The 20,230-nt window shown below is 34.0% G+C and overlaps 1 protein-coding gene across 1 annotated transcript; it reads right to left on the bottom strand.

The window, feature by feature from the left end:
• Positions 1–5,377: 5,377 nt before the first annotated feature.
• LOC133192046 (large ribosomal subunit protein mL37-like) lies at positions 5,378–19,920 on the bottom strand. Its single transcript, XM_061327890.1, has 9 exons — positions 19,826–19,920; positions 18,538–18,665; positions 16,733–16,909; positions 16,203–16,300; positions 15,713–15,849; positions 13,369–13,496; positions 11,623–11,805; positions 7,844–7,983; positions 5,378–5,731 (listed from the first exon to the last, which is right to left on the bottom strand). Exons 2-9 carry the CDS (start codon positions 18,641–18,643, stop codon positions 5,411–5,413), a joined length of 1,290 nt encoding a protein of 429 aa, XP_061183874.1. The 5' UTR covers positions 18,644–18,665; positions 19,826–19,920; the 3' UTR covers positions 5,378–5,410.
• Positions 19,921–20,230: the final 310 nt, after the last annotated feature.

Genomic DNA, 20,230 nt, shown 5'->3' with positions numbered 1-20,230 from the left:
TATATATATATATATATATATATATATATATATATATATATATATATATATATTAAAAGTTAATATATAGTTTATTTATATATAAGGTGAGTTCCAATTGTGTTACAAACTGTATCTGATATTTAAATGCGGAGTCGGTAAATAAATCAGTTATTGTTTCGTGATTGTTTAAATTTCTAATATCTATGAAACGCGATTGATTTAAATTGTGTAATTCACTGGAAGGTCCTTTCTTTATATAAAGTAATAAAACAAATAGAAAGATCTTTTTAATCAAAAGTATGCCATATATGACTTTAAACGTGTGCGAGATTGACGGTGGGTTTCCTACGATGGAAAATAGAGATTATGATGAAGTAAATTCTGATTTTAAAAGGGGGAGTTAAGAATAATGTTTTTCTTTAAAGAAAAAGGAGGAAAAACATAAGCCAAAGAACTTTGGAACTTGGAAACATCACTGATTTTTTTCGACCCCCAATTGGCCCCCCGGGGCGCAGGATACCAACAGCCATCTTGCAAAAGATAATTTGGCTACTGGATAAAATGTATGAGGAGCTCTGGGAACCATGTTTCTTTAAAAAAAAAAAAAAAGGGAAAAAAGGCATTTTTGACCTCCCCCCCCCCTCCCCCCCCCGCGGGTAAAAATGAAGGTACTAGACCTTACAGTTACAAAAAAAGGGGGGGCACCAGCATCTTAAGGATAGTTTAATATAGCAAAACACTATATGCAGAAAAAAAGTGGGGAGCTTGAACGTTCTACGGACCTGACGTCTATATGATACCAATTATCATATTCCAAAAAATGTATTGGTTACAATTACTGCTTAAATTTCTTCAGAAAGTGTGGGTATAGATACACAATACAAATGGGCAATAAATTAACACAGAAAACAAGAGGAAAAGGGATACACATATACATGTATAAAATTATACAACACAGATAAACAATTCTTGATCACAATTAAACACACACACACACACACACACAAAGAAGTGAAACATGCCATACAAATGGACAATTTTAAAATGCAAATAAAAAATACAAATGAAAGATTGCTATAATAGAATAGTCAGTAATAGTAAACAGTAATACAAGAATAGAATGCTGATTAGTAAATTAAAGATTGCAAATCGAAATAATTCAATAGACCTAACATATACTGCAACACTTGACATGCAATGATTTAATTGAGTTTCACCCCAAATCTAGACAGGACAATATTTCTTGGTATATGTGGAAACTTCCTGAGAAAGTGTAGGTTCGATATATATATATATATATATATATATATATATATATATATATATATATATATATATATATATATATATATAGGTCACAACAGGGGATCAAAGTTTTCTATGGAAATATATATTGGGGGGGGGGTCAATTTTTTTTTTTTCGAGAACAGCAGGGTCCTTATAAGTCCTACTATGCAAGTGTCCTCAGTTAGTGAAAATTCAAACCACGAACCTATATACTAATAGGGGATAATTTTTTAAGATTAATCTGCTAAAAAAAAAATGCAAGGAAAAAAGTTATCATCTGGAAACCATTATTTTTTTATTGTATGAATTTCTTACCTCGCCCATTGACCTTTTGATGTAAAAATAAATAGGAGTCTTTTTTAATTCACTAGGAGTTAGGATAACTTCATTGAAAAAGCTCAAAGAAAACTAAAGTTATCATCTGGAAATAATTTTTAGCAACACATAAATTTCTGACCTTCTGACCTTTGACCTCAATGGGGTGGGTGTTTTTAAGGCCATAGAGGGTTGTGATATAAAATTCAATGCAAAATCTCAGAGGCTTTTTAAGAATCATTTAGTCTGGAAACCAAAGTGTTATACACAGACAAAACGTATGAATTCTGGCCTTGACCTTTGACCTTTTCACTTCAGAATCAATAGTAGTCTTCTTTTTTTGGGGGGGGGGGGCAGGGAATTATTATATTAAATTTTCATTGAGAAAAAAACTCAAAGAAAACTGAAGTTATCATCTGGAAACTGTTATTTGCAAGGTATGATCTATGACCTAGACCTTTTGAACTCAAAATCAATAGTGGTCTTCTTTAGGCCATAAGGGGTTGTAATATAAAATTTTATTACAAAATCTCAAAGGCTATTTTTAATATTACCGTAGACAGTTATTCCTTAACTGACCTCTAAGCAAACTTTAAACATTTTTGATAAAAAAAAGTGATAAACGCAGAAATTGTCCTTTTTTGAACATTACGTGTTGTATCAATGGCCCGTCTGCCTTCCTCTGCAAACATGTTACATTTTTACAAATATGTACACGTGTTCTGTATTTTAGTAAAAGAAATGTTCAAAGAAACCAAAACAAAAATGAAGAAAACAAAATTTAGCGTTGCATTACACGAAAGATCGTCATGGTTCAATTTTTTCTCAACCTTTTCAATATTTTAGTGTTAAATAACCGATTATTAGTAACAGAAGCATCATGTAAATTTTAGTATGGAATTGCCGACTAGTATTTAAGCTACTGAAAAAATAGAGTGTTGGGTTAGAAGTTCTCATTAGTATATATCTTAATTTTCGTTTGTTAAACCTTGCATATTTGCAAATAATTTGTAAAACATTGACATACAGTCAAACCTCGTTATCTTGAACTCAATGGACCAAGAAAAAAACTTTGAAATATCAGAGGGTTTGAGATATCCAGGGTAAAATACTTAAAGAACTAGAAAACTGACCAGTCAGCAAGGGCCCCGCCGAGGGGTAGAAATGTAAGGGTGCAGCTTACAGAATGAGAATTTTACTTGATTACAAAAATTTAAACATATATGAAGAAGAATATGCAACAACTGTATTTATAAAATTTCAAGATAATTCCTAAATATCCAACAGCTTGTAAATAGTATACCCGTATTTATAAATAAAGCATGTGTATTATAAAATGCCAGCCTTCAGCGAATGCAAATATCACCCATGTTTGACCTTAACTTCAAAACAAACATCAGTTGCAGACAAAGGTGTTAATTTATCTTAAAGTGACAAATATTCTGCACCAGGCAAGATAATTAATCTCAGGGGATTAATTGTACTGCTCTCTCATCCTTTTCTTTCAAGTTTACAAAAGAACTTTTTCAGTAATGGTAGAATGAGGTTATTATCAGACTACCTGCTAAAATTAATAGTGTTCTTGAATTTACATAAGGAAGCAAAAAAAAAAAAAAAAAAAAAAAAAAAAAAAAAAAAAAAAGATAAATAAATAAATTAACAAATAAATAAAAAAGAAAGAAAATAAATAAATAAATAAAAAGATATCATTATGTATATCTTGTTTTTATAATTCAATAAAATCACAACTCATTGTGTATTTTACCAAAATAAAGTATGAACATTATTTAAATCCACATTTCAGAGAATGTAAACATCACTTAGAATTGACCTTAACTTCAAAACAAATTTCATTTGCAAACAGAAGTGTCAATTAATCTCAATTTGACAGAAATAGATAATGTTTTGCATTTTTTTTCAAGAGGAAAGTTAATTAATCCCACGGGACTAGTTGTAGCTTTCATAGTTTACAATAGGAACATTCTCAGCAGTTATTTCTCTTTGCCCTGGCATTCATTCTAATCTACCCCACCACCCCAGCTCCAAACTGGATGACATAGAGAACCAAACTTATCATCAAAATAGGTCTAACTGCCTATTCAACCAACATACCAAATTTGAACTTAACTGGTCAACTATTTAAAAAAAAAGTTATTAGAAAAAAAACTGAAAATTTGTGGACGGAAGAATGACAGATGGACAGACGGACGGACAGACAGAGTGATTACTATAGGGTACCTGCAAATTCATGTTGGGCCCTAATAAGGGGTTGGGACTTCCAAATCACTTCGACATAATCCATGGTATTCAAGATATCAGTGTTTGAGATACCGAAGTATTACTGTATTTTCATTAACGCACTTGATGGTAGGAATTTTATACTTCCAGGGACAAATTTTGGGTTTAATTTTTAAAAAAATAGATTTATTAGTGTTATTCCCTCATGATAATGTCAATAATAGATACTATACAGTGTGACAAATTTTAAGGACTGATGTGAATACGTCCGCACCTTGATTATAAAACAGGTAGAGCATGCTAAATGTATATCTTTGATAAGGATGGCAAAATGGTACCATGCATCTCAATTACAATACAATCACGATGAATTTAGTCAGCAAACAGTATTGTTTGTCATTATCAATTTATAATCAATTATCAATTTGAAAGGCTGTCAATTTTTAGACAATCGATTGGAGATTTAATAATTGATTATAATTTATATAATACAAAACTAATCATTTTATTGTTTTCTCACTTTTATTTTTAAAACATAGGTAATCAAAAATTACGAAGCTCACCTCAGCAAATGTTATCCATATGGCAAATCTCACACCAATTATTTTTCTAGTTTGTGTGCATCCCGAGATCAATATCTATGCAAATTTGATTTAAGTAGAACATATAGTTACTTGGGAATGGACCTGCTCCAAAAACTTTTACCTTTTCACTCATCCATAAAATGTAACTAAAGTTAGTTCCAACATCCGAAGCAAGTCTAGTAATGTCCATCCCTTGTTGAATCATCCATGCATCCATGCAAGTCTTATCATAACAGACCATATAGATATAGAGCTAGTTCAAAAACAATACCCTGGTCAGTCATTTGGCAAATAAAGGTCAGATCCAGCATCCGAAGCAGATAAGTAGTGTTCATTCCTAAATGTATGATCCAAGCAAGTTTGTTCCAGGTTAGGTCTTCTAGTTACTTAGACCTGCTTCTAAAACTTTAACCTGGACATTCATCTGGAAAATATAGGTCAGATTCAGCATCCCAAGCAGATTTTTTAACGTCCATCCCTAGATGTACGATTCAAGCAAGTTTGGTCCAGGTAAGGCTTGAAGTAATTAAAGAATGGACCTGCTCCTAAAACTTTAACCTGGTCAATGGTTTGCATGTGCATTGAAAAACAGACAAGCCTCAGTAATCTGGACGCCAATAATCAATCCACAATACCGTCTGGATGAAATTTGTGGAGAACTTGCATTAATTTCCACCAAATATAAGGTACCAAAGGTACATTTCAGTAACCCATAAGCTTCTACAACTATACACACAAAACTAATCCCCTTCCAACTCTGAAGCCACCTTGTGGGTCTAGGAGCCTAATGTTCAAGCTGCATTTTTGCTTAGTTTTCAAACTTTCCCTAAATCTCTTAACCTGTGGAATTCTACAGGGAAAGGAGTTCAAAAATGACATTGAATTATGGGGATATTTGGAAAGCATTCTTGAGTCCCGTCCTATTACGGTATTTAAAGGAGACAATACCTATAAGTAAATAAACATATAAATAAACCTCAAATCATTTTATTCCTTTAATAACTTTAGAGTTCAATAAGAACATCTTTAAAATTTGATGATGTGTCTTCTAATTCTGCACAATATCCAACTGTAGCCAGAAGTTTCTTAAAAGGTTCCATATCTAAATTTTCGATCCTAGTTCCAGAATCCTCATCTTTCCATGGCTGAGATAAGTGCTTTTCAAACAATACATTCTCATTGTCAAACCATACAAAATTTTTCACACCAGTGTCTAAATCATCAAAATCAATAGTGTTAAGCTGAAAATACGTAAAGTTCAAAGTTGTTTCACTCAAATTGATCACTTGTATAGACATTGGCTTTGGGAGCTCTGCTTTGACTTCCTAAAAGAGAAAGAGAAAAAAATGAATACATTTATCACAAATGTATATTAACTATTATTTAATTTTCTATTAGTTATCCAAGTTCAATCAAGTGAGTACAGAATACATTTTGAATAAACCTGGATAATAATTTTTTTTATGTAACCAAATTTTACCCACATCCTAAAAAGGATGTATCAAATTTTTATAAGCAATGTTTTCAAGTGTTTCAGTTTCTATGAATTCTCCAAAGACATTAGTTCTAGGTCCAAGCCTAATAATTTATTTTGTTTGAGTGAAATCTGGTGACAGAAAATGGAGAAATTAAATGTTTTAATGAAATGAAAGATGTGCTTGGTACCAATAATTTTATACTGAAAAGAAAAAGAAACACATATTTTACTTTTTGGGTACTATATATACATAAAAATAAAATCCGAGCTAAAGAATGTTTTTGATTGTTCAATGGAGTGTCGGCTACAGGTTCATGAATGGAAAATCATTCAACCATGAAAAGAGCATGTTCAAATAATGAAGCACAAAATTTTGGCAACAACTTTGGTCTGATGACACATGAGGTACAATTTGTAATCATTGTTGATCATTTTTTAATATTTGATGCATATGTGCAAAAGTTCTGCACTTTATTTGAGTTGACATCAACTTGTCACAATGCCTTGCTTAAACGAATGTCAGAGGGATGAAGCAACAGGGTTACTCTTGCAAGGGCAAGATCAAATTTCTGTTGCTGAATATTTTAACGTTGCACAGTCAACCATATCATGTCTTAAACGGCGAATGCAGGAAGTCTAAACGATGGGACTAGAAGTGGTCATTTGGGGTGTAACGACTCTGCACTAAGACAGAAATTTGTCTTCTCATCTCAGTAATCTTTTCCAAACTGCTGTAGAAACTACTGCTCATTTCCCAGGAAGTTACAATGCTCGAATAAGTGCAAAAACGGCACTAAATAGACATCGTCCCAACAGATTTCCCCTGCAACGCTGGAGAAATGTGCTAGTCTCTGACGAATTTAGATTCTCCATTTTTTGAGTGGATGGAAGGAGGCAAGTGTATAGGAACAAGGTGAACGTTTTTCCGATGCATGTGTTATGGAGGGAGATGGATTGGGGGAGGGTCCTTATTAATGGTGTGGGGTGGAATAGCTCATTGACTTAAAATGCCTTAAGTGGTTGTTGACAGCTCTCCAATGACTATACATTATCGAGACGTCATACTGCATATGTTGAATCCTTTATGCATCAGCATAATCTTATTCTCCACAGGACAATGCTCGCCCACATTTTGCACAAATATGCTGCGATAATCTGGCAATGAACTATAACGTACCACTTGAATGGCCTCCATACAATCCCGACCTCTCTCCCATCGAACACTTGTGAGATGAAATTGATAAATGAGTTTGACAATGTCAGCATCTTCCAAACAACACTGCAACGGAAGCAGTGATGGATGAATGGAATAATATCCCAATAAGAATAGTTAACACATTCATTAACTCAATACACAGAATCTGTGCAGCAATTGCTGAGTGTAGCAGAACGCTCCGTATTAACGACTGAATTCTGACATAGGACCCCTCCTTAAAGAATATGTCTTTTTTGTAAATTATTTTAAAAATTGTCCAATATTCCTTTTAATGAGCAAGCATGGCATTCAACTTAGTTTACAGAAAGATTTATTAGTAGAAATCATGTAATCTAGTATTAAGCGTTTATTGTAACTATGACATAGCAGAATTAAATCAAAACCCAGAATATAGAAGGAGTTCTGTGACAAGCTTTTACCCATGGAGCCTTGAGGCAGATATCATTTAGAAATCTTACTGCATTTATATTACATGACCAATCACATAAAACGAGAATTTCTTCTCTAACCACTAAATATTTATAAAAAATAATGAAAAGAAAGAGACAGACAGGACACAAGTGACAAATGCAAACTTTTTAAAGAAAGTATGCTTAATTTTCCTGCTGAGAGGAGCATATGTGAAATATTTCACAGACACAGCTCTCAGCTTTGCTGCATACTGGCATGCAATTGTAAGTTGTACTGTCCCATGCACACACTAATTATTGTTAGAATAAGGTTGTACCTAGGACATGTACTTACTGGATACATTCTTTTTACATGCCCCACTGTCACACCCATAGCAGTCACCAGAGCTCGGGCTTGTCGTTCGTCCTCAGACCAGTCATCATTATTCAGCAAAATCAGTGTGTGAGGAAAACGGTTACACTCTCCATAGTATCCTGGAATTTAAACATCAGTGTGAGTCAATATTTAGATTCTTGATTTGATCTATAAATCTGTTAAGGTCACTTCAGATGCTAAATGGAAATCTATCCAGAATAGCTAGATGTATAGACAAACAAGAGTAACCCTACAACCTCCCTCCCTCCCCCTTGAAAAAATATATGGATGGATAAACGAGAAACACCCCCCCCACCCCCCCAAAAAAGAGGCCCATGGGCCACCACTCTCACCTGAGTCACTTTGGGCCTGTTGTTCTTCATCAGATTTGCCCCTTATATACGAGTATATTCCTATGTAAAATTTTGATTCACCTTTTGTGGCCCCATTCTATATACGGGGGCCATGATATGAAAAAATTGAATCTGCACTATCAGAGGATGCTTCAATATAAATAAGACTAATCACGGCTTTGCTGTTCTTCAGAGAAGGTTTTTAAAATCTTTTCCTATAAATTCCTAATATGTAAAACTATGATCTTCTATTGTGGTCCCACTCTATCCCTGGAGGTTCAAGATTTCAACAAACTTGAATCTACACTACCTAAGAATGCTTTCACATTAAAAATATGATTCATCATGGCTTCACTTTTCTTGAGAAGAGAAGTTTAAAAGACCTTTTCTAATAAAATTCTGTTTATACTTTGATTGGGTATTGTGGCTCCACCTTATTCCTGGGAGGGGAGGAAGGTCATTATTTGAACAAACGTGAATCTACACTACCTAAAGTTGCTTCCATATCAATATGACTAATCACCTAATGGCTTAGCTGTACTTGAGATGATTTTAAAATATTTCTTTTCATATAGAATCTATATCAAACTTTGATTCCCTATTGTGGCCCCACCCTACCCCTGGGGACCAAAGTACGAATAAATTTACAATTTACACTATCTCAGGAAACTTTCACCTATCTTTCATCTTTTCTGAGCTAGTGGTTCTTGAGAAAAATTTTTTTTAAAGATTTTCCCCATATATTTCAATGTAAAACTTTGATTCCCTAATGTGGTCCCACCATAACTCCTTGGGCCATGATTTGTATAATTTAGAATCTATGCTACATCAGGAAGATTCCACATAAGTATGAAAAACTTTGATTCCCTATTGTTGCCCCACCCTACCCCCGGGGGCCATGTTTTGAACAATTTACAATCTACATTACCTCAGGAAGATTCCACATGAATTTTCTGACCCAGTGGTTCTTGAGAAGATTTTTAAAGATATTTCCTACATATTTCAATGTAAAACTTTGATTCTCTATTGTGGCCCCAGCCTACCCCCGGGGGCCATGATTTGAACAATTTAGAATCTATACTACCTAAGGAAGATTCCAGATAAGTTTCAGATTTTCTGGCCCGATGGTTCACCATTTTTAAGAAGATTTTTTAATGACCCCATCCTATTTTTGTCTTTTCTTGATTATCTCCCCTTGGAGGGGGGGGGGGGGGGGCTTGGCCTTCATTTTAAAAATATAAATTCCCCTTTACACAAGAATGCTTTGTAACAACTTTGGTAAAAATCGGCCCAGTGGTTCTTGAGAAGAAGTTGAAAATGTGAAAAGTTTACAGACGGACAGACGAAGGACAATGTGTGTTCAGAAAAGCTTACTTGAGCTTTCAGCTCAGGTGAGCTAAAAAAGACATGACATAAAAATGACAGGATTGCTGCTTTCAAATTTACATAAAATTCAATGATCTGATTTGACATCAATTCAATACCAATATTCAATAACATAAAATAATCATTTTTGATCTGTATTAAGATTTTGACTTCGATTAATGTACAGAATCTTAATTTCACTTTGATATATTTCTTAAGTGACTCATTTTGACTATATCATCATCTCTGATAGAATTGTAACGATGTAATGATTTTTGACTGTGTATTATTATAATGTGTGTTTATCTATTTGTGATCTTAATTTATACCGACCGGAAGATTCATTCATCATTATCATATGTTTAAAATACATTTAAATTTATTGTACATCATTGATTTACCTTATTTATAAGTCATTACATATTTGTACTTTCATTTTCCATTACTTCCGGTCGCGGGAAATTATGTATAGGTTTTACCTGAAATGTGTCGTGATTTTGGGTTGTGCAACGTCACGTTTGGTTATGCTACGTCACATTAGCGTTAACGTTTAGTTTTGTAGTTCAGTTGAAGTTTTGGGATTCTAGTAAACGGATGTAGAAATTAGTCGCTCCCAGACTATCTTTGGAATGTCGAGGAAATATTAATATATTATTGAAATTTATATCCTTTATTTATTATTTATGAAATTAGGTATTAGTAATTAACTTTAACTTTATCAGAATTTCGGGGTCCTGTAAATCTAGCAAGTGACATTGTGCAACCACATATATAAATATATATTAATTGTTGTTGGTTTTGTTAACTATAATAAATTCTGAATATCATAATATAATTTTTGAAAACTTTATTATCTTTTGTTGATTTCTTTTGTAAAAAAACGCTACCAGGTTTATTCATAATTATATTCGCTACCAGAAATTAAGAGACCAGATCTTAGCTGCAACCAGGCTTTTAAAACCATACCATATCTAGCCATATTTATCCTATCATACGAACTCATTACGGCAAAAACGTTACAGAATATTAAAATCATCAGTACTTGTGTAAATTTTAAATCTGTTGTGCTATCTTTCAGAATATTTAAAAGTTTTAACATTTTTGTCAGAAAAAAAAATTGTGAAATTCATGGCCCCAGGGTTAGCAGTTCTGGTGTTAGTGTGAACTGTATTAATCATATATATGGTTATAGTAAAAAAAAATCTTCTTCTCTGTGCATGGTTACCAGCAGCAAAAAGTGCTTCTACATAAATTGTGAAGTTCATGAGATTGACTTCGCCTATCAATATTATTACAGTTGATCAAAAAAATGAAGGGCTTTAGTTTTATTGTGAATTGTAACAAAATATTGAATGATAGATTTTTTTCCTCAAACTTTGTTTGTCTTGGATAGTACATAATTTTCCTCATCAATATGTAGTGTGATATGAAAATTTTAAAAGAACAAATCTCACTAGGGTTTTATCTGTGGTCCCTGGTTACTTGTCAAAATTTGAATCTTTTTTAAAAATCTGAAGAAGCCAAATAAAATCTATGGACAATATATGAAGCTGTGTTTTGAAGGTAGAGTCCTTTGATTTTTTATAAATATGAAAGAAAAAAAATAGTGATAGGTACAGGCTTTACAACTTTTGTAAACACCAAGTGCAGATTTGTTCTGAGGTGGAAGTCTAATGTTTGTATGTATAAAGGTTGAGTGAAAATATCGTTGTTGAACAACCTTGCAGAGCTCTCTGTTTTCTTATTAAAATAATTGTGATTTTGAATCTGTTTACATGTGATAAATCTCTTCATCACCTGTTTATATTTACTGAACCTTTACTAATTGAAACTGAAGAAATCGGAGGAACATTTTTATTATGACATGTACCCCCATCCCCCTTCTGATTATTTTTTATGCCAATATGATTCCTGAAAGTAATAATTTTTTAAATATATACACCGTTAAGTTCCTTTAAATTGTACTTTACATTGAAAACTCGATCCACCTCTGAAAATTTGACAGTGTTCTCTACCGAGCAAAGTATAAAATCATCTGACCTGAGGCATTCTTCAAGTTGTAATTATGTGATTTGTAAAAATCAATGGTGGGCATGATGGGATAGATGGAGGGAATGATGTTCTCCACTGAAGCTTCCACTCTCTCCTCCGACAGAAACGGGGGCAGGGGTGAAGGTGATGTTATCATGGCATCAATACCCAAGTAAAAACTCAGGAGAGACTCTGAAAATGTATCAGTAACACCAGTTAGAATCACTTAATATAACATAATGATTAAAGTTATTTTAAGTGACCAGCAAAGAGCTCGGTCTGGCTAAGTATAGGATGACTGAACATTTTGGAAGGGGGCAAAAGATATTACTGTATTACACAAATAACATGTAGGAGGTATAAGATATTACTGCATTGCATGTTGGAGGTAGAAGATATTACTGCATTGCATGTAGGAGGTAGAAGACATTACTGCATTGCATGTATTTGGAGGAGGAAGATATAACTGCATTATATGTATTAGGGGGAGGGAAATATTACTGCAATACATGTATAAGGAGGAAGGAAATATTACTGCATTATACCTTTAAGGGGGAGGGAGATATCATTGCATTATATGTATTAAGGGGAGGGAGATAACACTGCATGATATGTATTAGGGGGAGGGAGATATTACTGCATTACATGTATGAGGCGGAGGGATATGTTACTGTATTATATATTAGGGGGAAAGGATATTATTTTACAAGTTTTAAGAGAAGAGAGATATTACTGCATTAGATGTATATGGGGGGGGGGGGGGGTTACTCGGGGAGATATTACTACATTAAATGTATTCGGGGAGGGGAATATTATTGTATTGCATGCACTTGTGGGAGAGAGATCTAACTGCATTGCATGCATTTGGGTGTGGGGGATATTACTGCATTAGATGTATAGGGGGGAGGAAGATATTACTGCATTATATATATAAGCAAGAGAGAGAGATTTCACTGCATTACAAATTTTAGGGGGGATGTATTATTGCATTACAAGTAATAAGGAGAAGGAGATTTTAATACATTATATGTATTAGGGAGAGGGAATTATACTGCATTATTGGAGAGAGGGAAATTATACTGCATTAAGTTACTAGGAGAATATTGTGAAGAAATCATTCAGCAAAATTATTCTAGATGCAGAAAGAGATGTTTTTATTCAAAGTACAGTCAAACCTTATTATTCACACTTTGATGATTTTGACAGAAAATTTACTTCTAGTTGTTGAAAGTGAAATACATTTGAATTTCTTAATTTCATACTTTGATATCTTGAATACCTTGGATATGTCGAAGTGAATTAAAATTCCAAAACACCTTTTCTCTGTCTACTGTATGTGTACATAAATTGACATATATTCAAAATTTACCACAATCACTGCATATAGAGTGGTTGGCATAATCATGAATTAGCACTACAAATGTCCATGCAATGTATAGTATTTCTTAATTATTTATAAAAAGTATTCATGAATTAGGACATTGTTGTCTGCACCAAAGCCACTACAATATGAAGCCTTTTTTTTAAGTACACATTCAGTATTTAACCTCGACATCTCGAAGTCTTTTCTAAGTCACATCAGGTTCAAGATAATGAGGCTTAACTGTATATAGAAATTTATGTAATGGGACAAGAAAAATACAAGAAACCGAAAACTTCAAGTGAAGGAGGTTTGAGAGTTGATAAATTTGCTTTATTAAAAAAAAAAAATTGGGGAAAAAATAATGAGACTCAGGTGACTCAAATTTGTGGTACCATTGTACTTGAAGAATGTTGCTATTCCATGCGGATGAAATATCATTCTCCTGTTTTTTCCAGCATTTGGGTATTTGGCTGTGACAGCAATCTCGGCCATACGAAGCAGGTCAAATGACAACATATTTCTACAATGGAATAAATAGTTTAGAATGGCCAATGATTAGTCTTTGGTTTTGGCTGGATGGATTATTTCAAATTCACCTTATCAAGTACAAATTATTGATACCAAAATGGAAACAAACACTGAAAATATCTTTACATTTAGGAATCGACTCTACAGTCTGCCAGTGTGAGTGTGTAAAAATACAGCGACCCTATGACATTATGTAATCGCACATTCCGGTTTACATGTACTAAAGTGCTTTGAACTGGTTTGAACACAAAAAAATTCATATTTAGAAATCAGTTAGCACATAATAAATTTTAGTGCTCAGGGGCGCTTGCGCCAAAGGCGCTAAAATTAGTAGTGCACCAAATTTTCTCATTTTACAGTATACCTAGATATCCAGTAGTGTAGTACCTTTACATACCTAATTAGACCTAACAAAGAAATGGTGCTATAACTCTCCAATAATACCTAGAAATACAGTGGTGTTGTTTATTCCTATTTATACCTAACAAAACAATAGTACTATAACTCTCCAATTATACCTAGATATCCAGTGGTATTCTGCCATCTGATTAGATAACAAGAGGCCCAGGGGCCACATCACTCACCTGAGCACTATGGCTAGGAAAAAGCATAAATCAGTTCAGTCTTGAAAGGTTGAAAAGTTTAAATATAAAAGTGGTTCGGGGGGGGGGGGGGGGGGGGGGATTTGAATCTACATTACCTGAGGATGCTTCCACTTAAATATGACCAATCATGGCTTTGCTGTTCTTGAGTAGAAGATTTTTAAAGATTTTTCCTATGTATTCCTATGTAAAACTTTGATCACCCATTGTGGCCCCACCCTACCCCCAGGGGTCATGTTTGAACAAACTTGAATCTACACTATCTAAGAATGCTTCCATATAAATATGACCAACCATGGCTTTGCTGTTCTTAAGAAATAGTTTTTTTTTTAAAAATTTTTACTATATATTCCTATGTAAAACTTTGATCGCCCATTGTGGCCCCATCCGACCCCCAGGGGTCATGATTTGAACAAACTTGAATCTAAACTACCTGAAGATGCTTCCATGTAAATATGACCAATCATGGCTTTGCTGTTCTTGAGAAAAAGATTTTTAAAGAGTTTTCCTATATATTCCTATGTAAAACTTTGATCACCCATCGTGGCCCCATCCGACCCCCGGGGGTCATGATTTGAACAAACTTGAATCTACACTACCTGAAGATGCTTCCATGTAAATATGACCAATCATGGCTTTGCTGTTCTTGAGAAAAAGATTTTTAAAGATTTTTCCTATATATTCCTATGTAAAACTTTGATCACCCATTGTGGCCCCACCCAACCCCCGGGGGTCATGATTTGAACAAACTTGAATCTACACTACCTGAAGATGCTTCCATGTAAATATGACCAATCATGGCTTTGCTGTTCTTGAGAAGAAGATTTTTAAAGAGTTTTCCTATATATTCCTATGTAAAACTTTGATCACCCATTGTGGCCCCATCCGACCCCCGGGGGTCATGATTTGAACAAACTTGAATCTACACTACCTGAAGATGCTACCATGTAAATATGAACAATTATGGCTTTGCTGTTCTTGAGAAGAAGATTTTTAAAGACTTTTCCTATATATTCCTATGTAAAACTTTGATCGCCCATTGTGGCCCCACCCGACCCCCGGGGGTCATGACTTGAACAAACTTGAATCTACATGCTTCCAAATAAGTTTCATATTTTCAAGCACAGTGGTTCTTGAGAAGAAGATTTTTTAATGATGCCACTAATTTTTCACGAATTCATAATTATCTCCCCTTGGAACAAGGGGTGGCCCTTCATTTGCACAAACTTGAATCCCCTTTACCCAAGGATACTTTGTGGCAAGTTTGGTTGAAATTGGCACAGTGGTTTTGGAGAAGTAGTCGAAAATGTGAAAAGTTTACAGACGGACAGATAGACGGACAGACGGACTACAGACAAAATGTGATCAGAAAAGCTCACTTGAGCCTTCGGCTCAGGTGAGCTAAAAACTAGTTGTTCTGTAAACCCCCACCCTTTCCTTGATATGTAGCTTGAATGAAATTGAGAACACTACATGTATTATACCTTTGTTAGGTTTGTTTTTGACACAATCAGAACACAAGTGAATGGGTGTCTTCAGTTCCCAGTTCAGTTAGTGTAACCTTAGGTGAGTATGCATGCAGACATGATTAGAATTAGACACTTACAAACTCTTATCTCTGGGAATTCCATACTCTCTAGCAAATCTATATAATGGCTTTTCAGGATCAGTTCGCTTAGGGAGTCTTTCTTTGGTGGATTCCCACATCTGAGCTTTCATGACAGCTTTCTGCAACAACCTAGACTGAAATCATGTTGCAACACTTCAACAAATGATACAGATACATGTACAAATGGAAGCACCTATGGCCTATTCATTTACTCAATATTCATCAAAACTTTTGTTCAAATTTAATGCCATGAAAATGCTCCAATTTATACCATACATAATTCAATATTTTAGGTGTAAAGTACCAGAAATTAATTATGACATCATAATGGATCAGTTCAGCCATGCAGAAGTTCATTCTGTGACTGGTAAACAGTTTTGATAGTTTCATGATGTGCAGAAACATAAAAATGTATCAGAAAACAGTTCAAAATGCCTTAATTACAATTCATATATTAGGTTACGTACAATACTTTTTCCTGTATTACCTCATCTGGAGTTTCAAACTTGCTGACAAGTTGCTGAACATTTTCTGGCATTCCCTCAATCCTCACTGATTTTGTTAGAAAACAAGCTTGTTTTGTTCCTGTAAGGAGTTGCATAAAACTTCAGGAGGAATTCTTTACTAAACCTTCATTTCTATATCTCAGGCTTCTAATAACTGACTACTATAGATCACTAAATTTTCACGACACCTTATTTTCGCGAGATATTCAATAACTCATTATTAGCGAGAATAAATTTTCACGAATTGTAGTTACTGCTCTATATAATCTTATGGAATACAAATATACAGGAGAATGAAATTTTGGCGAGCACATTGTCTCGTGTAATTTCGCGAAAATAAAGTTCCCATGAATAAAAAGTGATTTACAGTTATAAAACACACAGAGATAACATTCGTGTGAATGACATAACACCTCACCTCACAAATGGATGTACAAGACTGTAAACAAACATCAAGATCTCAAAATTATAGCAGACCATGACATTAGAGATTTAAATAATTAAAATTTACCTTCAATAAATCTGCAGTTTTTATTGTAAAGAAAAGCTGGTTTTTCCCTATAATTGCTTCTCTCCTCTGGTTTAGGAGGAGCGTAAAACCTAGGGTCATCTGCTAGCTCAACTGGTAATTGTCTGGGTTGGTTACGACTTGTCACTCTGCTCTCTTTAACCTTTTCAATCTCAACATCTGAAATTACAACACATTAAATATCCTAAATATCTTAAAATCATTTTATAATGGAAAATTAAAACACTTGTAAGTTCTGGTCCAAGGTTATGTTGTTTTTACATAAATTGCCAAAGATCTGACTGTATGTAATCTTCGGCGATTAAACTTAGCTGCAATGTTTACTAGTATTTAGAATACTGGTACATGTGTTTCTATGAAGTTGTTCAGCATATATAACATAACTTTGACAAAGACATGATTTAAACTCTAAAAGCACACTGTGACACATTGAAGCATCTAAATCTACATCTGGTTGATGTTGTAAATGGTGCAGAGATGTAAAACTTTCTGTAAACACAAATTTCTCTGAAAGTAAAAAGATATTTCCAAATAAATTGGCCCAAAGGTCAAATTGCTTGCCTTATTCATAATATTCAAACTGACTTACAATGTAATGATGTTTTCCTAAACCAAGTTTAGGATGTTTCTCAGGGGTAAAAATTTTCCCGGAAAACCCACTAGCCCAGGGGCTACTGATCAGTAAAAAATTACTTGCCCAAACCTCAAACTAACTAGCCCAAATTTTTTTTTATGTAAAATGAAAACATAACAAGTTAAATTAAAGTTTCAAACGTGTGGTGACAAGAAACAAATTTAAGTACAATGTAGTTCTCATTCAAAAGAAACCAGTCTACATAGAAAAGCGAGAGTAAAGTGACGAGAATTTTTTTTCTGTTCTGCTAGTCCGACAGACTATCATTACATTTAAATAAGCTAGCCTGAGTCTTAAAATGACTAGCCCTGGGCGTCGGGCTACCGTATATTTTAACCCCTGTTTTTTGCAGTGTATATATGCATAAACTTGAACCTTCTGATCTGTACACCTTCAGGAAATCTATATATTCTCACATTTAACTCAAAATGTACATTGTAATCTAACTCTGATTCCAGATGCCTTATCTTAAACAAAAACCTAAATCTACAGTATTTTTAAAAAATCTCCATGGACAGAAAATATTTTTAAAAAATTTCCTAATTCCTATTTAAACTCTTGGTTCCTGACACAATTTTAATAGAATTAAATTTGACATACATGTACATGTATAATAGGATGCACACTTCCCTGTTCTGAAGATGAATTTGTCATTGGCAAAAATTTGAAACAAATCCTTAAAAAAGATGACAGTTGAAAAACTGATGTATAAATTTCAGAATTCCCTCTCTCAGCAGGGGGTCATTACAACAAATGCTATACAAACCTTGATCAGAAAAGCTCACATCAGTGTTTGGCTCAGGTGAGCTAGTAAATGCAAAACAAATCATAATCAGAAAAGCTCACATTAGCATTTGGCTCAGATGAGCATAGTAAATGCAAAACAAACCTCAACCAGAAAAGCTCACAATACTTTTTGGCTCAGGTGACCTAAAAAATAGCTAGATACCTTGACCAGAAAAACTCACATCAGCCTTTGGCTCAGATGAGCTAATAATTATCTAGCTCTGATTTCAAAGGTATATGTATATAAAGGGGGAAAAAATCTTATTCCTTATAAAAAATGAAATTCCAACTTCAAGGTAATGAACTTGCACATGACAGGACGATCTCTGAATATACTAGTGAACTAAAAAAAAATGCAACAGTTTACCTTTGAGAGCAGGAGCATTCAAAGGTAGATCCTTGTAAATTAGTTTGTCAAATAAAAACTTGAATCTCTTTTTCCTTGATACAAATAACTGTCTTGTAAGACGCATGTTTAATTCAAGTCTTCTTTGTCTGAAAATAAAGAATAAATAATATATTCAACATAACATTGTTAAGCAGTCTATGCCTTTGAAAATCTAATCCCTTCAATGACTTACCATATCCCCCCCCCCCCCAAAAAAAATCTTGTCACAGTGCAGATGCAAACAGCAAAGCCATCTTGAACTAGAGCAGATAACATCTGCATCTCAAGGTAGACTTACCTACTCAGTATAGCATGGAATTAAGGAAGGTAATCTACACAGCCTAAGATGAATTACTGCATTATAGTTAACAATAATGTCACTATGAAAAAAATGCATATATATACAAAATAGCTGATTTCATGCAGGGTTTTTATGTAATACGGGGAGAAACCAGAGGCATGTTCAACAATGCAAGTGCTCAGGAATGCTAGCCAGAATTCCTGATCCCTACATCAGAAATGTTTGTGAGCACTTGCTCTGTTGAACACCCCACAAGACTGGAATAATTCCCAATCAGAAAAATCTGACTATTTAATCCTTACAATGTCAGTCTTGAGTCCACTCATGGCTTAATGGGACCCCTGATAAACTTCATTAGATGTTTGATGTGCTGACTGCAGCAAATTCTTACAAAGACTGATTGTTTTATCTCTTGACAGTATTTGAAACCCATCATAAAATTAGCTAGACATGAAATATGCTATTACAAATAAAAGTTGTTAGCCCTGTCAAAAATCTACTAGCCCGAGAAAAAAAATTTCCCTTAAATCTTCTTCAAAAAAGTATACATCAATAGAAGCATGCTTGTTTGCAAGCAGCAAAATGTATGTGTCTCGGGCTCCGAATGAAGTTTGTAAGAGGTCCTCGGGACCCCTGGGGTTGAGGATGACTATGTATACTGACACGTTTTGTAGGTTTCATTAGCTGTACAAATATTAAAGTAATATTTTGAATGAATGTCATTAAAATAAATATAATTCATTAAATCGAACCCCCTTCTACATTTCAGAGCACTAGCTATTACTTGTTAGAACGAATCAGAACAATTTGTCTGCATGACCATGCTGTCCTTTAATGAGGAAATTCGAACTACATGACGACAGTTATTGTTATCGAAGTCGGAATATACATGTAAGGTTGATTTTAAGCGTAAACTGTAAAAAAAAAAAAAAAAAAAAAACCAAAATAATTAAAAGTCTCTTTTACCAAGATATCAATGATAAATTGCAAACAATAGCTTACTCAGTGTTTTCTTTCTCTGTCCATTTCCTCGAGATCGAGATCCTCCGTTTTACATTTTACAGGTGCCAAGCCGTTTGGGCTTTGAACCTATTAGGTCCGGTGAGTCGATTTACCGTGTGAAGACTGACTGGCTTCATTGGACTAGAATAAAATTATAACTTCATTTATCCATAACTTTACAAATGAAAAAAAATGTCTTCTTAATTTTAAAAAATTAGGTACATGCAATTTACATAGGTGCTTGAGGACAGGACCCCCCCCCCCCCGATATAGACCCCCCGGGCCTGTTCGACTTTTTTCTTATAAATTATATATGGATGACACATTTGTGATATAATCTCTATATCATCAATTCGGAAAATTGACTCA

This window comes from Saccostrea echinata, unplaced genomic scaffold, assembly GCF_033153115.1.
Source record: "Saccostrea echinata isolate AGI-Se365-2 ecotype Australia unplaced genomic scaffold, CSIRO_AGI_Sech_v1 ptg000025l, whole genome shotgun sequence".
Taxonomy (NCBI): Eukaryota; Metazoa; Mollusca; class Bivalvia; order Ostreida; family Ostreidae; genus Saccostrea; species Saccostrea echinata.
The sequence above is the reverse complement of the archived record's forward strand: the minus strand, read 5'-3'. Positions and strand labels throughout refer to the sequence as shown.

What these genes read in the sequence shown, in the direction of transcription:
- LOC133192046 (XM_061327890.1), bottom strand. Translation starts at nt 18,643, where the DNA reads ATGCGTCTTACAAGACAGTTATTTGTATCAAGGAAAAAGAGATTCAAG. An exon ending in GAATGCTCCTGCTCTCAAAG is followed by an intron (nt 16,910 to 18,537) that starts GTAAACTGTTGC and finishes TTGTAATTTCAG; the next exon opens with ATGTTGAGATTGAAAAGGTT. An exon ending in AACATTCTTCAAGTACAATG is followed by an intron (nt 11,806 to 13,368) that starts GTACCACAAATT and finishes ATACATTTTCAG; the next exon opens with AGTCTCTCCTGAGTTTTTAC.